General features: G+C 37.5%; 1 protein-coding gene across 8 annotated transcripts in view; it reads left to right on the top strand.

The window, feature by feature from the left end:
• The window catches only part of MAP7 (microtubule associated protein 7), a 121454-nt gene that overhangs the window by 71121 nt on the left and 30191 nt on the right, over positions 1-20142 (top strand). For 6 of the 8 annotated variants that reach the window (XM_075748204.1, XM_075748198.1, XM_075748197.1 and 3 more), the window contains 4 exons: positions 1972-2049; positions 13857-14020; positions 14825-14936; positions 18238-18348. In XM_075748204.1, coding sequence (XP_075604319.1) covers positions 1972-2049; positions 13857-14020; positions 14825-14936; positions 18238-18348 — 465 coding nt within the window. The remainder of the gene's footprint in view (positions 1-1971; positions 2050-13856; positions 14021-14824; positions 14937-18237; positions 18349-20142) is intronic. The other 2 variants (XM_075748201.1, XM_075748202.1) reach the window with 1 other exon arrangement.

Here is a 20142-nt window from a genome sequence, read left to right as displayed (position 1 = left end):
CTACAGAAATTCATGTTTTGTGAATCTCGTGTGCCAGCCACTGGAGAGAAGGAATATTATTACCCTTTTGACCTCTGCCCGCATGCTGTAGAGACTGCATGCAAGTCAGCACACTTCTTAACATCAGCCAGATGTTAATCTACACCATACATTGGACAAATCTATGCAATGGCATGGCTAGGCATTGTTTCATAAATGGCAACACTGTGTGCTATTCAACCCACGTTAAAGGTTCGATCTGTAACTGGGTGATAGATTTTTTGTCTTTGCTGGTGACTTGCTTACTTGTTGCACCTTTCATTGGGGCTATGGTATTTGAATGTTCTTCCTACCAACTATGTAATGGGTTTTCTCCTTGCAGCTCTTATTTTGCATCACTGTTAAGGCCATTAATTGGGGCTGTAGTCTCTGACCATTGTTGAGATGATAGTTTTTCACTGATGAGAGTTCAAGAATAATTAAACTGAAGCTAGTCATCCGTGAACTCTTTCATCCAAGAAATCCTGTCATCCTGATGCAGAAACTTGTGTTAGGATATGAAATGTGCATTACTGATTTTTTTCATTTAATTGAAATAACTATTCAAAATCTGTCTAGCACATCCTCACTTCAGGAATTTTTGCAAATATCTTTAACCTCTTCTTTACAACCCATTGTATTTTTTTGCTGGTACCTTTTTTTATAGGTATGGAGTCTATACACAAAGGCTGACTTTACATGTTTTACAAATTGCTTGCTTGTGTATTAGCACTGAATAATGAAAAGGATCTCTTGTCTTGTTTTTACGTCCACTTCCATGGTGACAGTATTCTAGCTAGTTCTTTTTCTTAAAATACTTAAAAACTGAGTTCCCCTCAATAGTAAAATAAATCAGACCATTTCTTTATACCCAGAAATCTTTTTGATTTTTTCTGTGGTGTTTCTTTTCTCTTGTTCTCAAAGCAGACTTTTTCAGTGCTGGTGAAAAAGCATAAAATGAACGGTTTTCCAGGTTTAACAGAACAGGCTAAGGATGAGTAGGAAATTAGGTTTGGCAGCATGCTGAGATGAATTGGTAACTTGGATTTTGTTCCCTTTTTGTCTGGAACAGCTCCACTGGTGAGGCTGGATGTAGGATGCTAGCTATTTAGCATTTTGTTGTTTTCTGGAGAACTCTGAACAAGTGATGTTTTTCCAACCAAACCTGAGATTTTTATAGTCAAGCCTGGGCTTTACACAGATTTTTTCGTGTTATTCTTACTCTTATTGCTGTGATCCAAGTGGCCAGTTGCAGATATTTTTAAAGAAATCATGTAGCTAACTTTAAATCTACAAGCATAGTTGAGGAAACTATTATCTTTACTGGTATTGTACCAGTCCATGCATGCGATGCACTGTCTTAACTTGTTCACCAGAGCTTTTAACAAGTGTATGCAAACATCTGTGGAGATCAGTATCATGCTATCTTCAGAAGCTCAACCAGAACTGCAACAGTGTTTTGATCCAACCTTTGTTTGGGTGCTAAGCTGCTTCAGTCTTGTGAAATAGAGGTTACTGGCGGGGTTTTTTAGGCAGTACTGGTAGAAAGAGGGTGCTGCGTTGTAATAGAATTTCCTGTAGATGCATTTTGGAGGGAGGTTATGGAATAATAGACAGTATTTTGATCAGAATGTTCTTAAGCAATTGAGTTGTTATAGGCTTGGAAACAAAACAAAACTTCCTGGGTTTTCACAGGCAGTAGCCTTGCTTGGAATTCAGAGTTACAATTTATGTCATTCTTTGGGAGTGTTTTACACCTTGATAATTAGCATACACTCTTTTTTTTTTTTAATGTTTCTATCTTTTTTTTAATAAGATGGATTTCTGGAAATGTGATGTATTTTGAAAGTAGAATAACTAGAGTTGTTTGGTCATTCCCCTAAAAGCTTGTTTATGGTACTATTTGATTTTATGCTATACGCCTAATATTTTTCCCCCTCCCTCCATTTGCAGATCAACCAACAATACTAAAGGTTGATGACAGGCAACGGCTTGCTAGAGAACGGAGAGAAGAACGAGAAAAACAGCTAGGTAAGGACTACTCTATATTGATTTTTTTCTTTAATTGTTTGGAGTTTTTTATGGACTATCATCTGCATGCAGTGTTTTTGCCAATTTGCTTTTAGAAGCATTCAACAAACTAATTGTGCTAGATATGCAATAACATCATTCTAGTTATGCTATTACATCTTTAAAGTAGATCCTTTAATTTGTGTCATTGCTATACCTGTCACATACCTATTACTTACCTTTGTGAACCTGAATGCAAAATGAGTTGATTTCTGAAATCGTGCAAGGAAGCTTCACATGTAAATGGAATTTTCAAGTTTTAGAATATTTTTACCAATTAAGATTAGACTTCTTAATATGTTGAATGCATCTTTTAGTGCCATAGAACAGAATTGCAGAATATGTTGCCAATGTATGGTTTGAATTTTTCTACATAAACTTGGATTTTTGTCAGGTAAAACCTTTAGTAGGTGTCAAATAGATGTGCTCAATATCTTATACAATGTGCATGAGCGTGCATAAACACTATTCAAGTGAATAGGCAAGGTGACAGTTACTTAACAAGCGGCTAGTGATGGGCAGTATACTGACTGATGGTGGGAGAATTCTAGAATTATGTGAAGACAAATTGATGGTTTTCTGAAAACTATATGTTTGGCTGCCACAACATTCTGTGGCAATAGGGAGGCTGGGGAGCACAAGTATTTCCTCTTATTTTTCACACGTTTACCTCGATTTCTTTGGATGCTGCGTTGTTTTTATGGCTGGACAAACAGAAGTTCTTTATTTCCATTTTCTAGCTTCTGTAAGTTTATAGAACTATATCATAACTACAGCCAGAGTTACGCTGCTTTTTGTAACCTGGAGAGCCATGATTTATTGCCACCTAGGTCTTAATAGCATTAATAATCTTCCTTCTTTACAACACCTTATAACATTGTACTTAGCCACGCATGAATCACTAGGGTTGTTTTGGAGGGGAAAAAGAAAGCTCTGGTTTTGGCTTACTAAAGGGGATAACATGACAGGATGTTTGCCAATCCCTGAAAAGCTGCTCCTGGAGGTGAGGTTGATGGTATGCATAGACTTAGTTTCTTCAGGTTCTAAAGCAAATGGAGATTACCGGCCCATTTTAATTAATTTGTCATGTCTTCCGTGTCTTGAATTTATTCTTTTTTTTTCAGGTTCAATCCTTGTGTAGTAACAATGCTTTAGTCAAGTACAGAGAGAGATGCTTTCCTTAAGTTTCCTGAACTCTGATTTTTCTAGCTATTTATAAATGAATATCTGTTACTGGCAGGGCATGACTTCTGTTGAGAAACATGTCATTTTGTGTGACATATTTTAAAAGCAACATCAAACTGTAGGGGGTTTTTTTATGTTGAATCCTTCATTCCTACATGGGAGAGTTCTGCATGTCCCTCTGATGTATGAGTGTATTGTGTGTTCTTACGTGAAGAATTACTTTGAACTAACAAAAAAAATTGAAAGTTGTGTTGTACTTTCATCTGTATACTTGTCTTCTAACACTATGATTTAGGAGTGTCTCTTGAGATTTGTGTTCTAGTACAGCAAAGCAATGCGTTTTACAATGGCATGCAAGCTGCTTTTTTTTTTTAAGTGCAGAACCTAGATAATCAGTCACTCAGGTCATGTGAACCATAGCAAAGAAATGCCTAAGCTGTCTATCTTAAACTTCAAGTTGTATAATGTTGTTACATAAATGTGTCTCGCTGAAAATTAGAGTTGGATTTTGTTAAAACTGGGACATCAGTCATGCCACGGTAAAGCAACTGAAGGAAGGAATTTTTTTAATAGAATTAAGTTGGATTTAAACTTAATTCCTCCCCTTTTGATTCAGGGGATCTGTCAAGTTTGGCAAAGGCTTCTTTTTAAGCAGAAGTGGAGAATTTCAGTCATACCTCCAGTGAAATTATTCTCTGCTGCCAAAAACCTCAGTATTCAGTTCTGTAAGTGTAGAGCTGGTAGTAATCTGTAACAATTTTGTTTCGTACTTTCAGCAACTTGAACTGCATGAGGTCACATTATCTATCTTTTCATGACAGTTAAGTTGTTCCTCACTTCTGTTAAGATCATGTGGAGTACCAGTTTATTAACGATTATTTTTCTTTATTGGGTAATATTCTGATATTACAGGAGGGTTGATTTGAGACCTATTTTTCCCTCCCTTTGTTCACTATCAAGCTTTATTATTTTTTTTTTTCCAAGTTCCACTGCACTGTGATAGATGTGGCTTTCACTGTGGTATAATGGGTCAATATACACTCTGCACTGTTGAGGATTTGCTTGCACCTGGCAGTGGTATCTTGGCAGTCTTATTTTACTTAGCATACTTGGGTGTCTACCTCTTCTCTTTTTAATGAAGGTTTAGAGAGTAGAAGAGATGAGTGCTGTCATTTTTGTTGTCTGCATACATATAGCATGTGTGTGGTAGGACTGGCAGCATCTGCTGTTTCTTGAGGATCATATTTATGCTACCTAATTGAAAAGAATAAAATTACTTCTACAACAATGCCCCTTTCATGTTAGTATTTTCATGTCTAATTTTGGAACTTTCTTTAGAGAATGTAGAAGGCACACAGGAACATGTATGCTATTTCGGCTAATCACCCCATCAAGAAGGAAGAATTTTTTTAGTTCCTTCACTGTAGGAAAGGCATTGCTTTTGAAATGCCATCCCAACACTTCTGTAAGATTAATTCTTTGGCTTTTTTCTGTCCAACTTATATTTTCCATGACTAATAAGTTGTTATCTTTTTTGGGATTTTTAGCTTTATTCTCTTAGGCTTGCCTTTTCATGAAATAAAGGAATTGCTGAGCAGCCATGCTTCAAGTTTTTTATTCCCCTGACCATTTGGTAATGTGTGTATTAACTGTTGATATGCAAAATTCAAACCTTTAAAGGATTATTAGGGTAATCTCTACTTGATTCTATAAATAATGCTTCCAATGTGTCATTTGCTCTTTAGTAATCATTTTTTCATTTTGTGCTGTTTCTGCTAGCACTCTTTCCTCTAGTGCTTATGCATGAAGTTAACATCTGTCCTTTAAACTACGAATATCAGATCTCTCTGTGTGAGAACAACCCTCTTGGGTCGTGCAAGATGGGAATCCAAGACAGGTGGTGGTAGGTCAAATGGGGCTGTTCTTAGAGGACAGAGGGAAGGGAGCTGTCACACTTTTCTTGGCTCCAGCTAGGCATTATGGTTCCTTCACGTGTGTCAGGCTGACCGGCTGTGTTTGGTACTGGAGGCTGTAAGACACGCACATCGGAAATTAGTTGTTTGTGCAGGCAAACATGGTAGATGGCCTGGTCAAACTGGAAAAGTGTAATAAAAACTTCTGCTTTTTCAGTAGCAGGGCTTCACCTTTAACTCTGCCATATTGGTTGTATAAGTACTGGCAAATTAAACAGCACTGAAGAGCATTCCCTGGTGCCGAAACCCAATTGTTCTTCCTATTAACTGTTATGATGGATTCTGGCAGGGTTTTGGCTCCAGCCAACTAGCTGTCTCCTCGCTGATTTCCAGACAAGTTCAGGAATTGGCAGCAGTGGCCCATGGGCTTTTCTGCATGTGTAAGTACTGTTGCCGTTTTGGAGGGTAGAAGTTTAGTAGTACAGGTGAAAGTTGTTCCATGCCAGTTGATCTCTGGGCATATTCCATTTATTAGCAGAGACCTGGTTCTCCATAACTGGAAGGAAAAAATCAAAATGTGTTTTTTCAAGGGAAAGTTACTGGAATTTTAAAATGGGTTTCATTCTGATAACCTTAGGTACTGGCCTAGCAAAGAGGAAGAGTTGCGCATTTCTTGTTTTTATTTTGCAGTATTTCAGTCCCTGATTCTTGAGAAAACCATTTTAAGTCTTCCATCTGTGCATGTTTTATCTACAGTAATCCTGCCTGAAGACTGACCTTTTTTTATCACAGTTATGATCCTGACAAGGACACATGGCTCACTTAGTTGCTGGCATTGGGAACAAAAGATGGTAATCCTGCCATCTGACTTAACTCGTCATTTAGGGAAATATAGTATTAATCTTAGTTCTTACAATATGTCTAAGTTCCAGGTTGGCTAAGTCCATTAAACTCTCAAGACTTACAATGCATAAGCATTAAAATAATATTTTAAAGATCACATTTGAAAGTGATCATTGGCAAAACATCACATTAATAAAAATTACAACTTTTTTCTGTCCATTGATTCCTTCTGGCTTACTCTGTTCTCTGGCAGTTGGGTATAGAACTTTATCTGACATTTCTGCAGTCAGAAGCCTCACAGAAACTGGGAATCAGTGACCCTAGCATATGAATCATTTTGGGATATTCTCAGAGGACTTGAGTGTCAGAAGGGTTTATAAGACAAGAAAACAATTTTTAAGGAAGATTAGTTTAAAAATTTCTGTGTTGAATGTCCCTCAGAGCATGGTTACTGGGGAAAGGTTGGCTTAGAGAATCTAACGTTAACTTCAGCTTTAATTACAGCTCTGAAGTTCACCTTTTAATTCATTCAGTCAGCCTCTTCCATGGCCTTATGGAACATTCCCTGTTTTTAGGTACAGTTAAAGCATCACTGATCCATTTTTCTGCTAATGCAGCAAGGAGATGATCACAGTCTCAGACAGTGTGGGCCTGGCAGCGAGGAAAGGTGAAACAGCGGTCAGAGGAGAAAGGTATTGCTGAGCTCAGTGCTGTAAAGTCAGAAACGATAAAGGCTGGAATGACTGACAAAGACGATAGGATCTTTAGTCAGGTAAGCTGTGTGTCCAAGGTGGATGCAAAAGGCAGATTGAGAAAGGGCAGTGCTAGACTGATCTGCCTTTATATAGGCAGTAAACCAGAAGAAAAAGGACTAAAATGAGAGACAGCAGAAGGGACAGCAAAAGAGGAGCTGGAGGGGACCACCCTTTGCTTTACATGGATAAACAGATAATAGAGGCTCTGACATTTAATGCGTGCTCCCCCTTCCCTTACATCCTAAAACCCCTGCAAAGAATGGCGCTCTTTCTGTGTGCATGATTGGGGAAAGAAACAACAAAACTGTTTCCACGAAAGAAATGTGCATGGTTTGCAGTTAACATGTCCCATGTTAAATTAGTTAATTTGAGTGTAAAATCAATTGGTTTCAAGTCTTATGTGTCTCTTAATGTTGGAATGTTTCTTTTTTTGATTGACCTTGTTTTCTTTTACTCTGTTATTCACTTCAGAGGTGCCAGAAGTATAGCCTTATTTATTTTGCTTTGTAATCTAATCCAGCATTACTAGTTTGCAAACAAGCAGAAAGTATTAACAGCATATCCAATGCTCAATTTCTAAATCTTGGGTTTATGCTCTAATTTTGTGCCCTTGTGTCATATGACTGTGTTCAAATTTATAGATTGTACTAAGTAATGGATAAAACAAGGATCAGGTTGTGACTTTTCTTTGGTTTTCAGCTTTAATTTAAATGTTCCTATGCTATTTTAAGCTTTCAGCATATAGGTACCATTTGAACGACAACCGAGCTTTCTGTGAATGATGCTTGCATGTTGTCAGACAATGTGTGTTGTTATGAGGGAGAGAAGTATCATCAAGTTGTTAAAGTTCAGCCCCAAGAAAAAGCCTTTTCATTGAACTGTACCCATACTGGTGTCCAGCATTGGCTCAGTACTGGGCACAGCTCTTAGCATAGCTTCTGGAGGAGCCATCATAGAAGTGGGTATTTTCCCCTTCTACACCCTGCAAATTGGCTGCTCTTCCAAGTTCATCGGACCTTTTAGAGCTATCTTCTATTTCCTGTAGTCTCATCTGCTGATTCCTTCTATCAGCAAGGCATTTGATGTGTGTATCTCTATGAAACAAAGCTTGTTGTGCTTCTAGAAGCACACCTATGTACGTGTAGGGCTTATTATCTCTGATTTTTACTGTAGAGTAGGCTTTTTTAACCCTTGAGTAAACTTCAATTTTTATTCTTGACTACAATGTGTTAATTTCTGTCTGGGATAGCAGGAAAAAAAGCTTCTGCAAACTCATAAACAGGGACATGAGAGTGAAATAAAAAGATGCTATTTTAAACTTTTTGTTTTTCCTGAAGGATATCATCATATATCTAAGGACACTAACTGATGTCACTGTATGTACCTACCTGTAGATGTCAAAAACTGAGCCCTTAAGTTCATGCAAGAATGTCAGTAGTGCAGGAAGTGCTTCACAGGAAGCAGTGAAAAAAAGGAAATATTCTCCTTTGATTCTCTAATAAGAGAAAGTGTAGGAATTAATACTTACAAAATTAAAGCTGGAAAGATTATTTCTCTATCTGTGGAAAAAATTAACTCCATTAAAATAGATATTATACTTTTTCTCAGAAAACAGATGTATCATAAATCATGCTCTTATGTACCAGTTAAATACTAGTAAATAGCCCATGCATAAAATTAGTAGCTTCCTCATATTAAGATGGGTGTATATTTTCTCCTGCCTTTTGCTGTAACTTAAAGGTTACAGAAAGGATGGAAAGACATAGATTTTATATTTGGTTAAAATCAGACCTATTTCTTTTGTTATAATGTATTGCAGTCTAACACTTCCATTTGCCTTGGTAATCCATCACTAATGTGTGTTTCTGTTACTGAGTTGTCTTTCCTTATCAAAAAATATGATTTTATCATCCTTTCTCTGAGGAGCAGAAAGTTGAAGATTAGTGTTCTATCCAGAGGTTTAGCATTCTGATTGTCTTCCCAGTAGTGAAAGCGTATGTAAAAGTTAACTCTTTCACTTACCAAAACATTAAAATGTTTTCAGCCTTTCTCTTCCTGAATTTGATCTTGAAAGTTCAAATATATTATTTTCATTAATTTTTTTAAACATGACAGGCTGAAGCCTATGAAAACCACCACAAATAATGCCCAAAGGACGTCTAACCATTTACATTAATGACAAAAGGAACAAACAATATCCATGTCTTTTACAGGCATCCATGTCCAGTGACATCAGTTAAGAAAGTGAGGGATTTTTTTTTTTATTCTTTGCTTTTCTTAATTTCTCATATCCTTCAGGAAGTGCTTTATTTTCCGTAGAAAACCAAAGAGCGTTTTCATGCTGAGTTGCCATTGTAAGCAGATTCCAGGCACAAAAGATGCAGATGATCTCAAGATCTGTGGAAATGTTTTGGCTCACAGCAGCAGCTTGTCTTGATATGATCATTAGAGTAGGTACGTAAGTGACTATTGAGTAAAAGCCAACATGCTGCAGCTAGATGAACTTTCATGACACATGTGCTGCTAAGCTCCTTAGGTGCTCTTGGCTTTTTCAAAGAGAATGGATGTTTCAAAACTTGAGCAAAATTGTTTGATTGAATTCTAGTTTTGAACAACTACACTGTATGGGTTACTTAGTGTGTTCGGGGCCTATGTGACAGGGTGTGGGCATTTTTAAATTTTATTATTTTTTTAATTAATTTGTATAACACCATGGTGACAGGATGCTGTAAGACTCTTAACTAGAGCATTTCCTAAGTGAAGGTAGATCTAACTTAGATTGCAAACATATGCCCTTACATAAGGGAACAATCTAGTTCCACTCTTGAATGGTTAGCTAGGGAAGCTAAAGCTTTTAACAAAGATCAAATTATGCAAATTTTGCATGCAATAAATGAAATGGACTCTAGATTTCCTTTTAAGAGGAGGACAGGGAATGATTCTTATTTTTGTCCAGGATCCATTTGTGTGATATCTGCAGATAGACAAATAATAAAGATTAAATAATTAAAACTAATTGTTACAGTTTGTGCATGTTATAATAAAATAAGTCCATAAAATCATATACCTTTTTAAAGTTGAAGTATTACAAGCTCTGCATCTATATGTATCTGTGCAATGCTGTCCTCAGAACTGAAACAAAGCCGCTTTACATTTATGTATCAGAAATGAAACATAACAGTAGACTTAAATAGAAAACGATTCTGAAGATGAAAACTAGCAGAAGCTTCACAGGAAGTAATTATACAGAAAGAACAGGAGGAGAGAGTAATACCACATCCTCCAGGAATGATATTTAACAGTTATTTCACATTACTGTAGTGTAGCACTACTGAACAATTATTTGAGGAAAAAGAGGAAGATAAAAACTTAGGCTTGAAATGGGAAAAATTATTAAAAGTATTATGTTGTTCACAGTATATTATTAGTTAAGTTCTGTTGAAGTTTGGTTTTATGAAGTAAAATATTTTACCTGTTCAGCCCCATAAACTCAAGCTCGGAGTGTCTCTTTCCTTCCTTTTGTGTCCTCATGAGTAATAGGCATGATTTCCCAGCCTCACTGTGCCTTTTGTGAAACTTTCGTCTTCAGACAGCATCCAGTATATAGTCATTGGTTCTATTGATGGAGGAGAAAGAATTAACTTTTGGACAAAATATATCCTAAGCTAGGAGTGTGACTTGTCAGAGAAACAGGAATGTGATACTACTCAAAACAGAACTGCAGAGGTCTTTGAGACAAAAACTTTTGAATTTAATGTATGTGGAATTAGGCAATGACTGAGAGCTTGGGGCAGAGGCTTTCATAAATCCGTGAAATACAGAGAAGCTACATTCTGTAACCTTCCTTTTAGGTGTAGGGTGGGTTTGAATTAGTCTGGTGTCAACAAGGTGTAATCAGCTTCTCTGCATGTATTGCATTGACCTGCTGTCAAATTCAGCAAACCATTGAGCCCTGCCTCGCTTCAGGAGAGCTCAGGCAGGCTGTGCTGCACTGCCCAGCGCTCCCGTTTCTGCCCCAAGGCTTCCTCTGGTTTCAGAACCCCCAAACCCACTCGGCAGCATGTCTGCTTACCCATCTGCCTAGGCAGACCAATCTCCATTTGGACCAGCTGCAACTAAGAGTGTTGGAAGAAAAAAGGCAGGGAAGCAACCTGATTTTAACCAGATTGTTTCCTTGGTCCATCTGATCTCAGTCCCATGAACAACATTATCAGTGTGGGGAGGAGGAATACAAACTGAGGGCCTAGAAGAGGGCAAATGCTGCCTCTTGGTGCCAGCCAGCACTTTGATTAAAATGGTCATGAAACCTCACCAAAATGGGTAAAAGTTAATACAATTTTTAAGTGTGCATGTTTTGAATAGGGAGATCTGAAGTGATCCTGTCCTGTAATAGTAAGTGTTGACTTTCTCTGAAATTTTCATCAAAGATTCAGGAGAAAGAAAGAGTTAACATGAAATGTTTGCAGTGCAGAATTCAAAGATTAATGATACTCTTCATTCTTTTTCCCTTTAAGTGTAAGAACTTTAGAAATGTCTTTTGACAGTTTTTAGATGGTGTTAAAGACAATACATATTTTTTTCTTTTTTTTGAAAAAGTGGTTGGTTGAAATTAACTGGGTTGCTGCTTTTAGAGAATGTTGTCTTCATTTGCTGAAGAAAACAAGATAAATGCATGTGGAGTAAGTGGAAAGAACAGTACTGTTTACTGATGTGGTTGCCTATTCTTGCACTGACCCTATTCTACAATCCAGCTGTGCAGAAGCTAATAGGAAGAGCAAGCTTTTGCAAAAATCACTACCTTTCTGGTGACAGGCTGACAGCGGTTCTGCCCAAGGCATTGGTTAACCAGAAGGCAAAGACAAAAAAAGGTGACGGTACCTCAGAGGTGATATGTCTTACACTTCAGTTGTTCAGGATGTAACATAAATTGTTGGAAAAGGTGGGCTCAATCTGAGGGCTCAGACTGAGCCCTTTGCTCCGTCTTCTCTGGACCTGGGCTACAGGAAGACAACATCATGAGGGCTCAAGTTCTCCCAGGAGAAGGGTAGACCATAGTGAGAGTAATCTCTCTGTCTGTCCGTTCTCTTGGTGAGCTATTGGCTCCCAAGAAGGGGCAGCAGATGCACATTTCTGGTTTACAAATTAGTCTTGTGTTTGAAACACCAATTTTGGCTCTATTTTGTTATGTTGTAAGGCTTTAATACAGAAGAAAGGAGCCTTTGCAGATTTCAGTTGGCCTGGAAGCTGCTTTTTGTGCCGGATTCTGCTATTTTCTGCCACAGTCTGCAGTTCGCATTTCTTCTTCAAGTCACTTAACTAAATTAGCGTAGAAGAGCATTTCTATAAATCTTCCAGTGGCTCTTGCATTAGTATTTCACACTTGCATGTGTCACTTCTCACACCTATTGTTAGTAATTATCTAAACAACTGTACTATCCCTTGTTGTTGTAATTATTCTAGCTATGATTGTTAAATTTCCTGCAAACATCTTACTGAACTTTCACCCACTTTGCCAAGAGGGTGTCTTATGGTTGCTCGTAGCTGTGGAACAAACATCTCTCTACTAGTTTGCATATGACAGCAAAGCTAAACATGCTATCTGCATTTTTCAGCAAAGTATTTGACATCTGAAATGGTAGAGAGCTGTTTCCCTAAGGGAGATACTCTACATATGAACTGGTTGACTCAGGGTCGATATTTTTCATGAGATTGCATATGCGAGTACATAAGATTTAGAGGGCAATCTAAGTTCTTTATTGGGTGAGGTGGGATTTGTTTGAATTAGGCAGGAAAGTACAGAAGAGTAGTTTGGTGAAGATAAGTCCTAGCGTTATAAGAAGCAATTGCAATGTCTGCTCTGAGCACCTAGAAGCATTTGGGTGTTTTGGTATGTGGTTGTGTCAACACAAGTATCTCTGCTAAGGAAGGCTGAAGTTGCTGTTCTAGAGTATGTGATTATAACAATAGCCTCTTTTTTTACACCCCCAACCCACCCCGATTGAATTAAAAAATACTGTCTCAGACTTAGGCAGAGCACTTCCTTACATTGCTGGCCTTGGAAATCAAAAGTCTTTTTGACACTTGGCTGTCCTGGTTCCCTGTTGCTCCTGTGTTATCAATGACCTCCTTCTGTGTATGGTTTTCTAATGTGGTTCTCGGTGATGTTTGCCTCATGACCTTCATGTGCATCTCTTCCTACGCTCCCATCTGTCAGTTCATGAAGATCCAGAGGTATCAAATGCCTGGGTTTTTTAAAAAGCAAGTAACAGAGTTTTTTAGAACACAAAAATTTCTGGGACCTGAAGCTTTCAAGGCAGCAGTGGTGAGAGGTCCAGAGCATCATGTGTAAATGGTTTCACGTGGACTACAGTTTGAGTCAGATTGTACCAGATAGTTCCTTCATGAAAATTCAGACCCTGAAGAGAAGCAAAATCTCTCTCGTGTAGTGCTTCTTGATTTGTCTTGATTAGCGTTTCTGAAACATGTTGTTCAGAGCTCTGCGGCAGTGGAGTTACATGACAGATTAAAGTTCACCTTTAGACCAACTTCTTAGGTGGGTAACTTCCTTCTGGTCAGCTGTTGGTATGGCTACCCAGTCCAGGCGCTAGAATTGTCATCCCAACCACTTCTATGATGAGAGATCAGTATTGATCACTGAAGGTATATAGTGGTGATAGCCTTATCTTTCTTTTTATTAGATTTCTTGTTACAGTAAAAGATTACAGAAAATTATCATGGTTTGTACAACAGAAGTGTGTTCACATACATCTGACTTAAGTATTTAGATATTTTAAACTAACAAAAAATCCTTTCTTCCACACAGAAATTATATGCTCAAATAATTTAACTATTTCTGGTGGTAATTATATTAAGTAAATTGAGATGAAATGAAATGAATGTGTGACCGGAGTACATGATATTTTAATACATGAAGGAGACATTAGGATATTACATATGTCCTCTTAAGAAAATGAGTTCAAAAGTTTTTCCATTTAGCTTGGTTATTCAAATTACATTAAAGACTTCATCACATATAGCATGTTAATACTTTTATTTCTGATTTTTCTCACAGCTGCAAGAGAATCCATCTGGTTAGAAAGAGAGGAGAGAGCCCGGCAACACTATGAAAAACACCTAGAGGAACGCAGAAAGAAGCTAGAGGAGCAGAGATTAAAAGAAGAGAGAAGGCGAGCTGCCGTAGAGGAAAAGCGAAGGCAAAGAATAGAAGAAGATAAGGTAAGAATAAATGTCATGAAAACACTTCTCAGCTTGCTTTTACCATAAGATGTGGTACTACCAAACTTTAAGAGTTGATGAAAAGAATGCAGCATGGTCACTATGAGAGAGCATGCGAGAGATGATTTTAAGCCTTACTTGCATGGATACTTCTTAAAGTGTCCTTTATGAATCAAATGCAGCTAAGTTGGGCATTTCTGGGTTACAGTGTATGACACTATACAAACTCATGCAGAAAAATATAAATTGGGTCAGTTTTGTATAGTTATCTGTTAATTCTTAGCCATTCAGTATAAGGGTAGCTAAATATTAGTTACCCTAACAAAACCTTTAAGCAAGTGAGTGTGTAATGAAATATGCTCTTAGCTGATTTGTCTTGGTTAAGATGGGAACTACGTGCCACGTAATCCTACACAAGTCAGCTCATTCTCATGGGTTTTTTTTGTTTCCTATCTCTTCCACTGTTCTAGTATTTAGTCGGAGGAAGATACAAGGTAGGAAGTAGCCCTAGGGTGTGTTTGTGTAGTGGCTGCCATGACAGGGCCACTGTTGTGGTTTTTTTTCTGCAGGTCTCAAACAGATCTTACCTTTTCAAAATTACAGTTAATATTTTAACTTATTTATGGCTTAATTGCTGCTTAATCCTGTTCTAGTGTGTGTCTTAGTAGGCAGGACATAAACTTGAACACAACTCCAGGATGCCTGCTAGGTTTTGTCCATGTGGAGGGTAGCAGGGCTTGCTGAGAAGATTAAGTTAAAAAAACACCCAATAGTATCCAAATGTATTATCCTGTTGTACTTAAGGAACGACATGAAGCTGTTGTACGTCGCACAATTGAAAGAAGCCAGAAGCCAAAACAAAAGCAAAACAGGTGGTCCTGGGGAGGAGCACTACATAACCGCATTAATAACACAGGTAAAGAGGGAGGCTTGGTTTGCTAGCCAGTTTTCCTGCCCTGCCAGTTAACTGGAATTTACTTTGCTTCTGTTAGAAGGAAGGATGATTCAGTGTATGCTGGTTTAAATTCTTTGCTCTTGATCTTATTATTGCTAGCAATAGCATGTTCATGACATTCCCGTGTAGCAGCAAGATAACAAGGAGAAATCTGAACAAAAGTTGTTGTCTCAGGAGTTGACTAATTCTGTAACTCTATCCTGCTACAGCTTCTTGCTTCTGCTGCTTTGCTGTTGTTTATGTGTGTATGTGTGGGTGTGCTTATGCTGTGTCAATCTTGTGATAAAAGCTGCTGTGTGCAAATGCTAAATATCATGACTCAAAAAATAGGTCTGGTGGAAATGACCAAATACTGAGATTAAAACAGACAAAAGGAAGAAAATTTTTTCTTTGTAATAAGCTGTTTGTACTTTTGTACAGATATTTTTGGGAGACAAAAATCTTTTTTCCCCTAGAAAGACTTAAAAGATGGGCAAATTAAGTTTAAGTGAATTTTCACTATATGCTTTTTTCCCCAATTATCTTCTCTAACTTAATCTGCCAATCATTAATGTGTATATGCCCTGTTAAATATGACTCGAACCCAAAAAAGAGACCTTGTCTTTATTTCTTTCAGCAGAAAGTGATACTTAGAATTCTTCTCTTCCTACTCTAATGTATACGTTTCAGTGTGTTTAACCTCATCAAGAAGGAAAAAAAAAAAGTTGAGAAGGAATGTTCTGAAATCTTTGTCATATATAAGTTCAATAAACAGTTATTTTTCATAAAAGGTTCCTTTTTTGCTTAACTCTGTATAACTTATTTGATTTTTATTTTCTTTACTGTGAAAAATCATTGTCTTGCATTCTGTCCCTAGGTTATTTTTTTGAATCATCATTCACCTTTCTCGATTTAGCAGGCCTGGAGCACCACTTCAGATCTCTGGGTGGTGCTAGAAAACCTGGTACATAATTGCTGTGGTTTGTTGATTCCTTTACCCATAGCTAGTTCTCAGGAAATGAGATCATCAGTAACTAAACCACCCTCATGTAGTTGCAATGCATGCTTAACATCATGCTGATAGATTAGAACTGTTGTTAGTACCAGATTTTTTCATTATTGTTTATTTTTACTATGGAGAGTTACTACTGGCTGACTGTAAGGATTTGGCACAATTCACTGAAATGAAGCATAATATTTGGTCTACTGGAATTCAAGGAGACCCAAATTGAATACTTTGGTCTTTTCTAAAACCCTTTTGGCATACTACACATGGGATTTACAATTATTTTGCACATGTAACCAGCTGCATTGGCTGATGTGTTGCTCATGGATATTTTTATTTATTTATTTATTTTAGAACAAAGAAACCAGCAATCTTCGATTGCATTTGGCCTATCCCACATTTATAGGATTCACATAATCATTTGTCATCTTCAGAAAGCTGTTTTATGCAGTACATCCTTTATACCAACTGTAGAAACTTTTTGGCTGTACTGGTACACTATACATTTTCTTAGCTATAGATTAGATATAAGAGATCAAAATCCCCATCCCATTCCTACAAATAGTGTTCTGACAAAGATCTGTGACATGTGAAACCTGAGTGTCCTGTCTCCAGTACTGACTCGCACACAGCAATCTATATGGGATAATGTTGCCAGCCTACAGAGATCTTGTTCTTAGCTATAACACTTAGATTTCTCCTTTTAAAACCCATTTCTGAGTTTTATCCCCCTTCCAGTACCCAGTTTGCTGGCTTTATACCCTCACTGAGTCATTTTAACATTAGGCAAAGTGAGCAAATAATTGCAGAGGGTACGGGAGAATCTTTCTTCCCCTCAACCAGTTACAGTGAATGCTATATTTCATAGATCTGGGGAGAGTAAAGGCATTTTTCATGCATTGTATTTCTATGAAAATTGTTTATACACAGTGAGTATACTTTAATCCACTAGGTCAGAGCAGGTAAATACAATGTTGATGCACTTGTAATAAACAATTGCAGATAATATTTCAGCAACGTCCTCCTTAATGTTGTCAGTGTCCTGAGTTTGTATCTCCTTCCAAAACAGTATGTGGACATATTTTTACACACACAGAATATGAATCAGCAGAGCATTTAGGCATATGCTCAAGCCTCCTTGCATTTCAGCACGGTTGAATGCTTTGCTGAGTAGTGCTGAGGTTCAGTACATGCTAAAATGTAAGTAAAAGGAGAATTGACTCTCCCAGCATCTTCCAAATGTCAGATTTCGAAATGGAAATTTGCAATGGAGGACATATAGTTGATGCAGGTGGCTCTTTTTTTGAGAGACAGAGAGAACAGAAAGCATATAGCTAGCCTGTTTCGCTCATTCCTCCTCTTCTGCCATTACTAGCAACCTTCACGTGACACATTTGGGTACAAAGTGTGTGCATGATCTGTATTCTTGAAATAGCCATCACCCCCTCAGTAGGATGCAGATGCTGACTCTGCAGCAGTTGTGCTGGCAGATGATGTATTACTGCTCTAAAATGTACAGACCTTAAAGCAAAATAAACCCCTTTAGTATTATATACCAACCGTGTGCATTACAAGTAGTGCCTAGCTTTCCACACAGACTCATTTTCTTTATCTGCTAAGCTGTGTGCTGTTTTGGATTGACTAACTACAACTTCATTCACAGCAGGTAGAAAATGACTCTGTGGTGGGAAGTTTAGACTTATACATAACTATGAGATTTTTAACTAAATCTTTTAATTCCTTTTGTGCTTACTCTTGCTTCCTTTGTAACCTAGTCTCCCTTTAATCTTCCAACATTGTATTGTCCCGATATTGACCTTCTGCCTAGTAACAGTGCCTTGACAAGTGACAAAGCCCTTTTATTCAGGTGCTAAGGGTTTTTTTTATGAATAACCCCACATTTCCAAGCATGTTGGTCCTTCCCTGAAGCTTTCTATTGTAAGTAATGAGCAAGCTTTATCTGAGAATATTGAAAGAAATGAGGAAATATCATCTTGTCTACTAGTATCCACTTAGGTCCTCCATTAAGTCCTTGGATTGCAGCCTGATTGAATGATAATCAATAAACAGCATAATTTAGGCATGTGAAACTTAAATGGTTTTGTGCCCAGTCTTTGAGTCACCCGTACAATGTCTGCTGAGAAGTCCATTATATTTTGAAAGTTCTTGTGGTAGAGCAGGAGTGACCTAGTCTTGTTTTCCTCCACCCACTAGTGAGCTAGGAACTTGCACTACTGCATGTGGGCTGTCAATTAGCATTATCTCCATTTGTTTTAGATCCAGACAGGCGGTCTGTTTCAACAATGAACCTTTCGAAACATGTTGATCCAGTCATTAACAAGCGGCTCTCCTCCTCATCTGCAACATTACTAAATTCTCCAGACAGAGGTACAGTTTCAAAGAAAAAAAAAAAAAAGTGCAAGAAAGAATGTTCTATATCGATGTATTACTTTGCACATAGAACAAGCTTCTGAAGTCATTTTCTGTACTTCATCTAAGTGAGAGTGAAAACACTTCAAATATAAAAAGTAAATGATTGAACACTTTTTCCTGTGAGAAGAAATATATATTTCTTGTTTTTTTAAAAACAAGAGACCTTACCTAAACAATCTTACATTAGCAAATGATAAAAGCAGTGCTTCTGTCAGGTTTTTAGTAAATGAGGTACAACTATTGAAAGAATACATCGCTCCATAGTGCATGCAATCATATATGACCTTTTATTTGCATTAGGCCATTTTGTCATTATTTTGTTTTCCTTTCTTCTTTGGTAGTAGTTCTTGAATATCTAAGAACGTGTTGCATGAAGCTTTCAAGCGGTTATTTTATTACCATTTCTGATTATTTTTATTGAAGAGGTATGGGTGGTTTTCATATGGTCTGTTTATTGACTTTTTGTGTCCAATTACTTTTTAAAGATTGCTTTATTTCAGTGTATTTTTTAATGTTTACAACTCTGCACAAATGATAAACCACAAAGCTTTTAAAAATTAACATAGCTGAATCACTGCCTCTGTTCTGAGGATTTACGAGATTGAAGCATTGAGCTTAGAGGAGTTTTATAGAAGAAAGTCTCTTGTATAACTTGTACAAAGAGCTTTACAGAAAAGTACTTGGTAGGGATTTTTTGTCCTCTACTGAGAATGAGAAGTTCTGACCCATTTCAGTCCAGATCAATGCATGTTTTCAAAAACAATTTTTAGAGTGGAATTGTGGTTGTGTTGCAAAACTGATCGGTAGACATCATTATTTGTGTGTCTTAATGAAGTGCCATGTGTTATGTACATGCTTGTACGTGTGTAGCCGGTTGTTAATCCTAGTGTAGAGTCTGGTAACTTGTGAAAAATACAGCATTATATTAGGAAATAATTTATTCCAAAACTCCAATAATTTTTTGCCCTAAGTGTTGAAATCCAGTCAGTTTTAATAGCTTTTCAGGTGTATATATATTTTTCCAGATGGTTGCTGTTCTTTGCCGGAGGATGCTTGTTTGAGGAAGGATCTTGGCAGGGGAAGAGCAGCACGCATTAAATATGAAGGATAGTCTCTTATGGACTGTAACTTGTCATGTTATAGTTTCTGCCACCCAATTCAAATTCAGAAGTTAGACTGAGTAGTAGGCAACCTAGTGGTGGGGAAAGGGAAGGAATATGGAAGGAATGGCCATATGTTAAAAACTTTAAGTGTTGAGGCATTCTTTGCTTACCATTTTCGTTAAAACAGCACAGAACTCTTCAGAAGTCTGTCTTTCACACGCTCCAAGACAGGAAGCACATCCAAACATTATAAATATCCTTTTTCTTGTGCAAAGTCATATACTTAAATCTAGTTGAGCATGTATCTGGAGAAGTGCCACTGGTCTCTCTGGTGGCCTCAACATCTTAAGGCAAATGCTTAAAGGAAGGCTCTAACTGACTGCTCCCCATTTCATCTTCCAGAGGGCACCAATCACACTTTGTCTGTAATGCATACTCCTACCTGCAAAACAGCGAGTTGGAGGTGAGAATGATAAGCTTACCCTAAGTGGCTTATAGCTGTCATCAAGAACATGTCTTCTGTTGAGCAGCACCTTTTTACCATTTGAAGGACAGGATTTCCCCCCTCCAGCAAAAGACAAAAGTTTTCATGAACTAATTGCCTAAAAGACTGGTTAATTCCTTTTCAAGTATAGTATTGCTATAT

Source organism: Balearica regulorum, chromosome 3 (genome assembly GCF_011004875.1).
Source record: "Balearica regulorum gibbericeps isolate bBalReg1 chromosome 3, bBalReg1.pri, whole genome shotgun sequence".
Taxonomy (NCBI): Eukaryota; Metazoa; Chordata; class Aves; order Gruiformes; family Gruidae; genus Balearica; species Balearica regulorum.
Note: the sequence above shows the minus strand (reverse complement) of the source record. Positions and strands in the feature narration are given on the sequence as shown.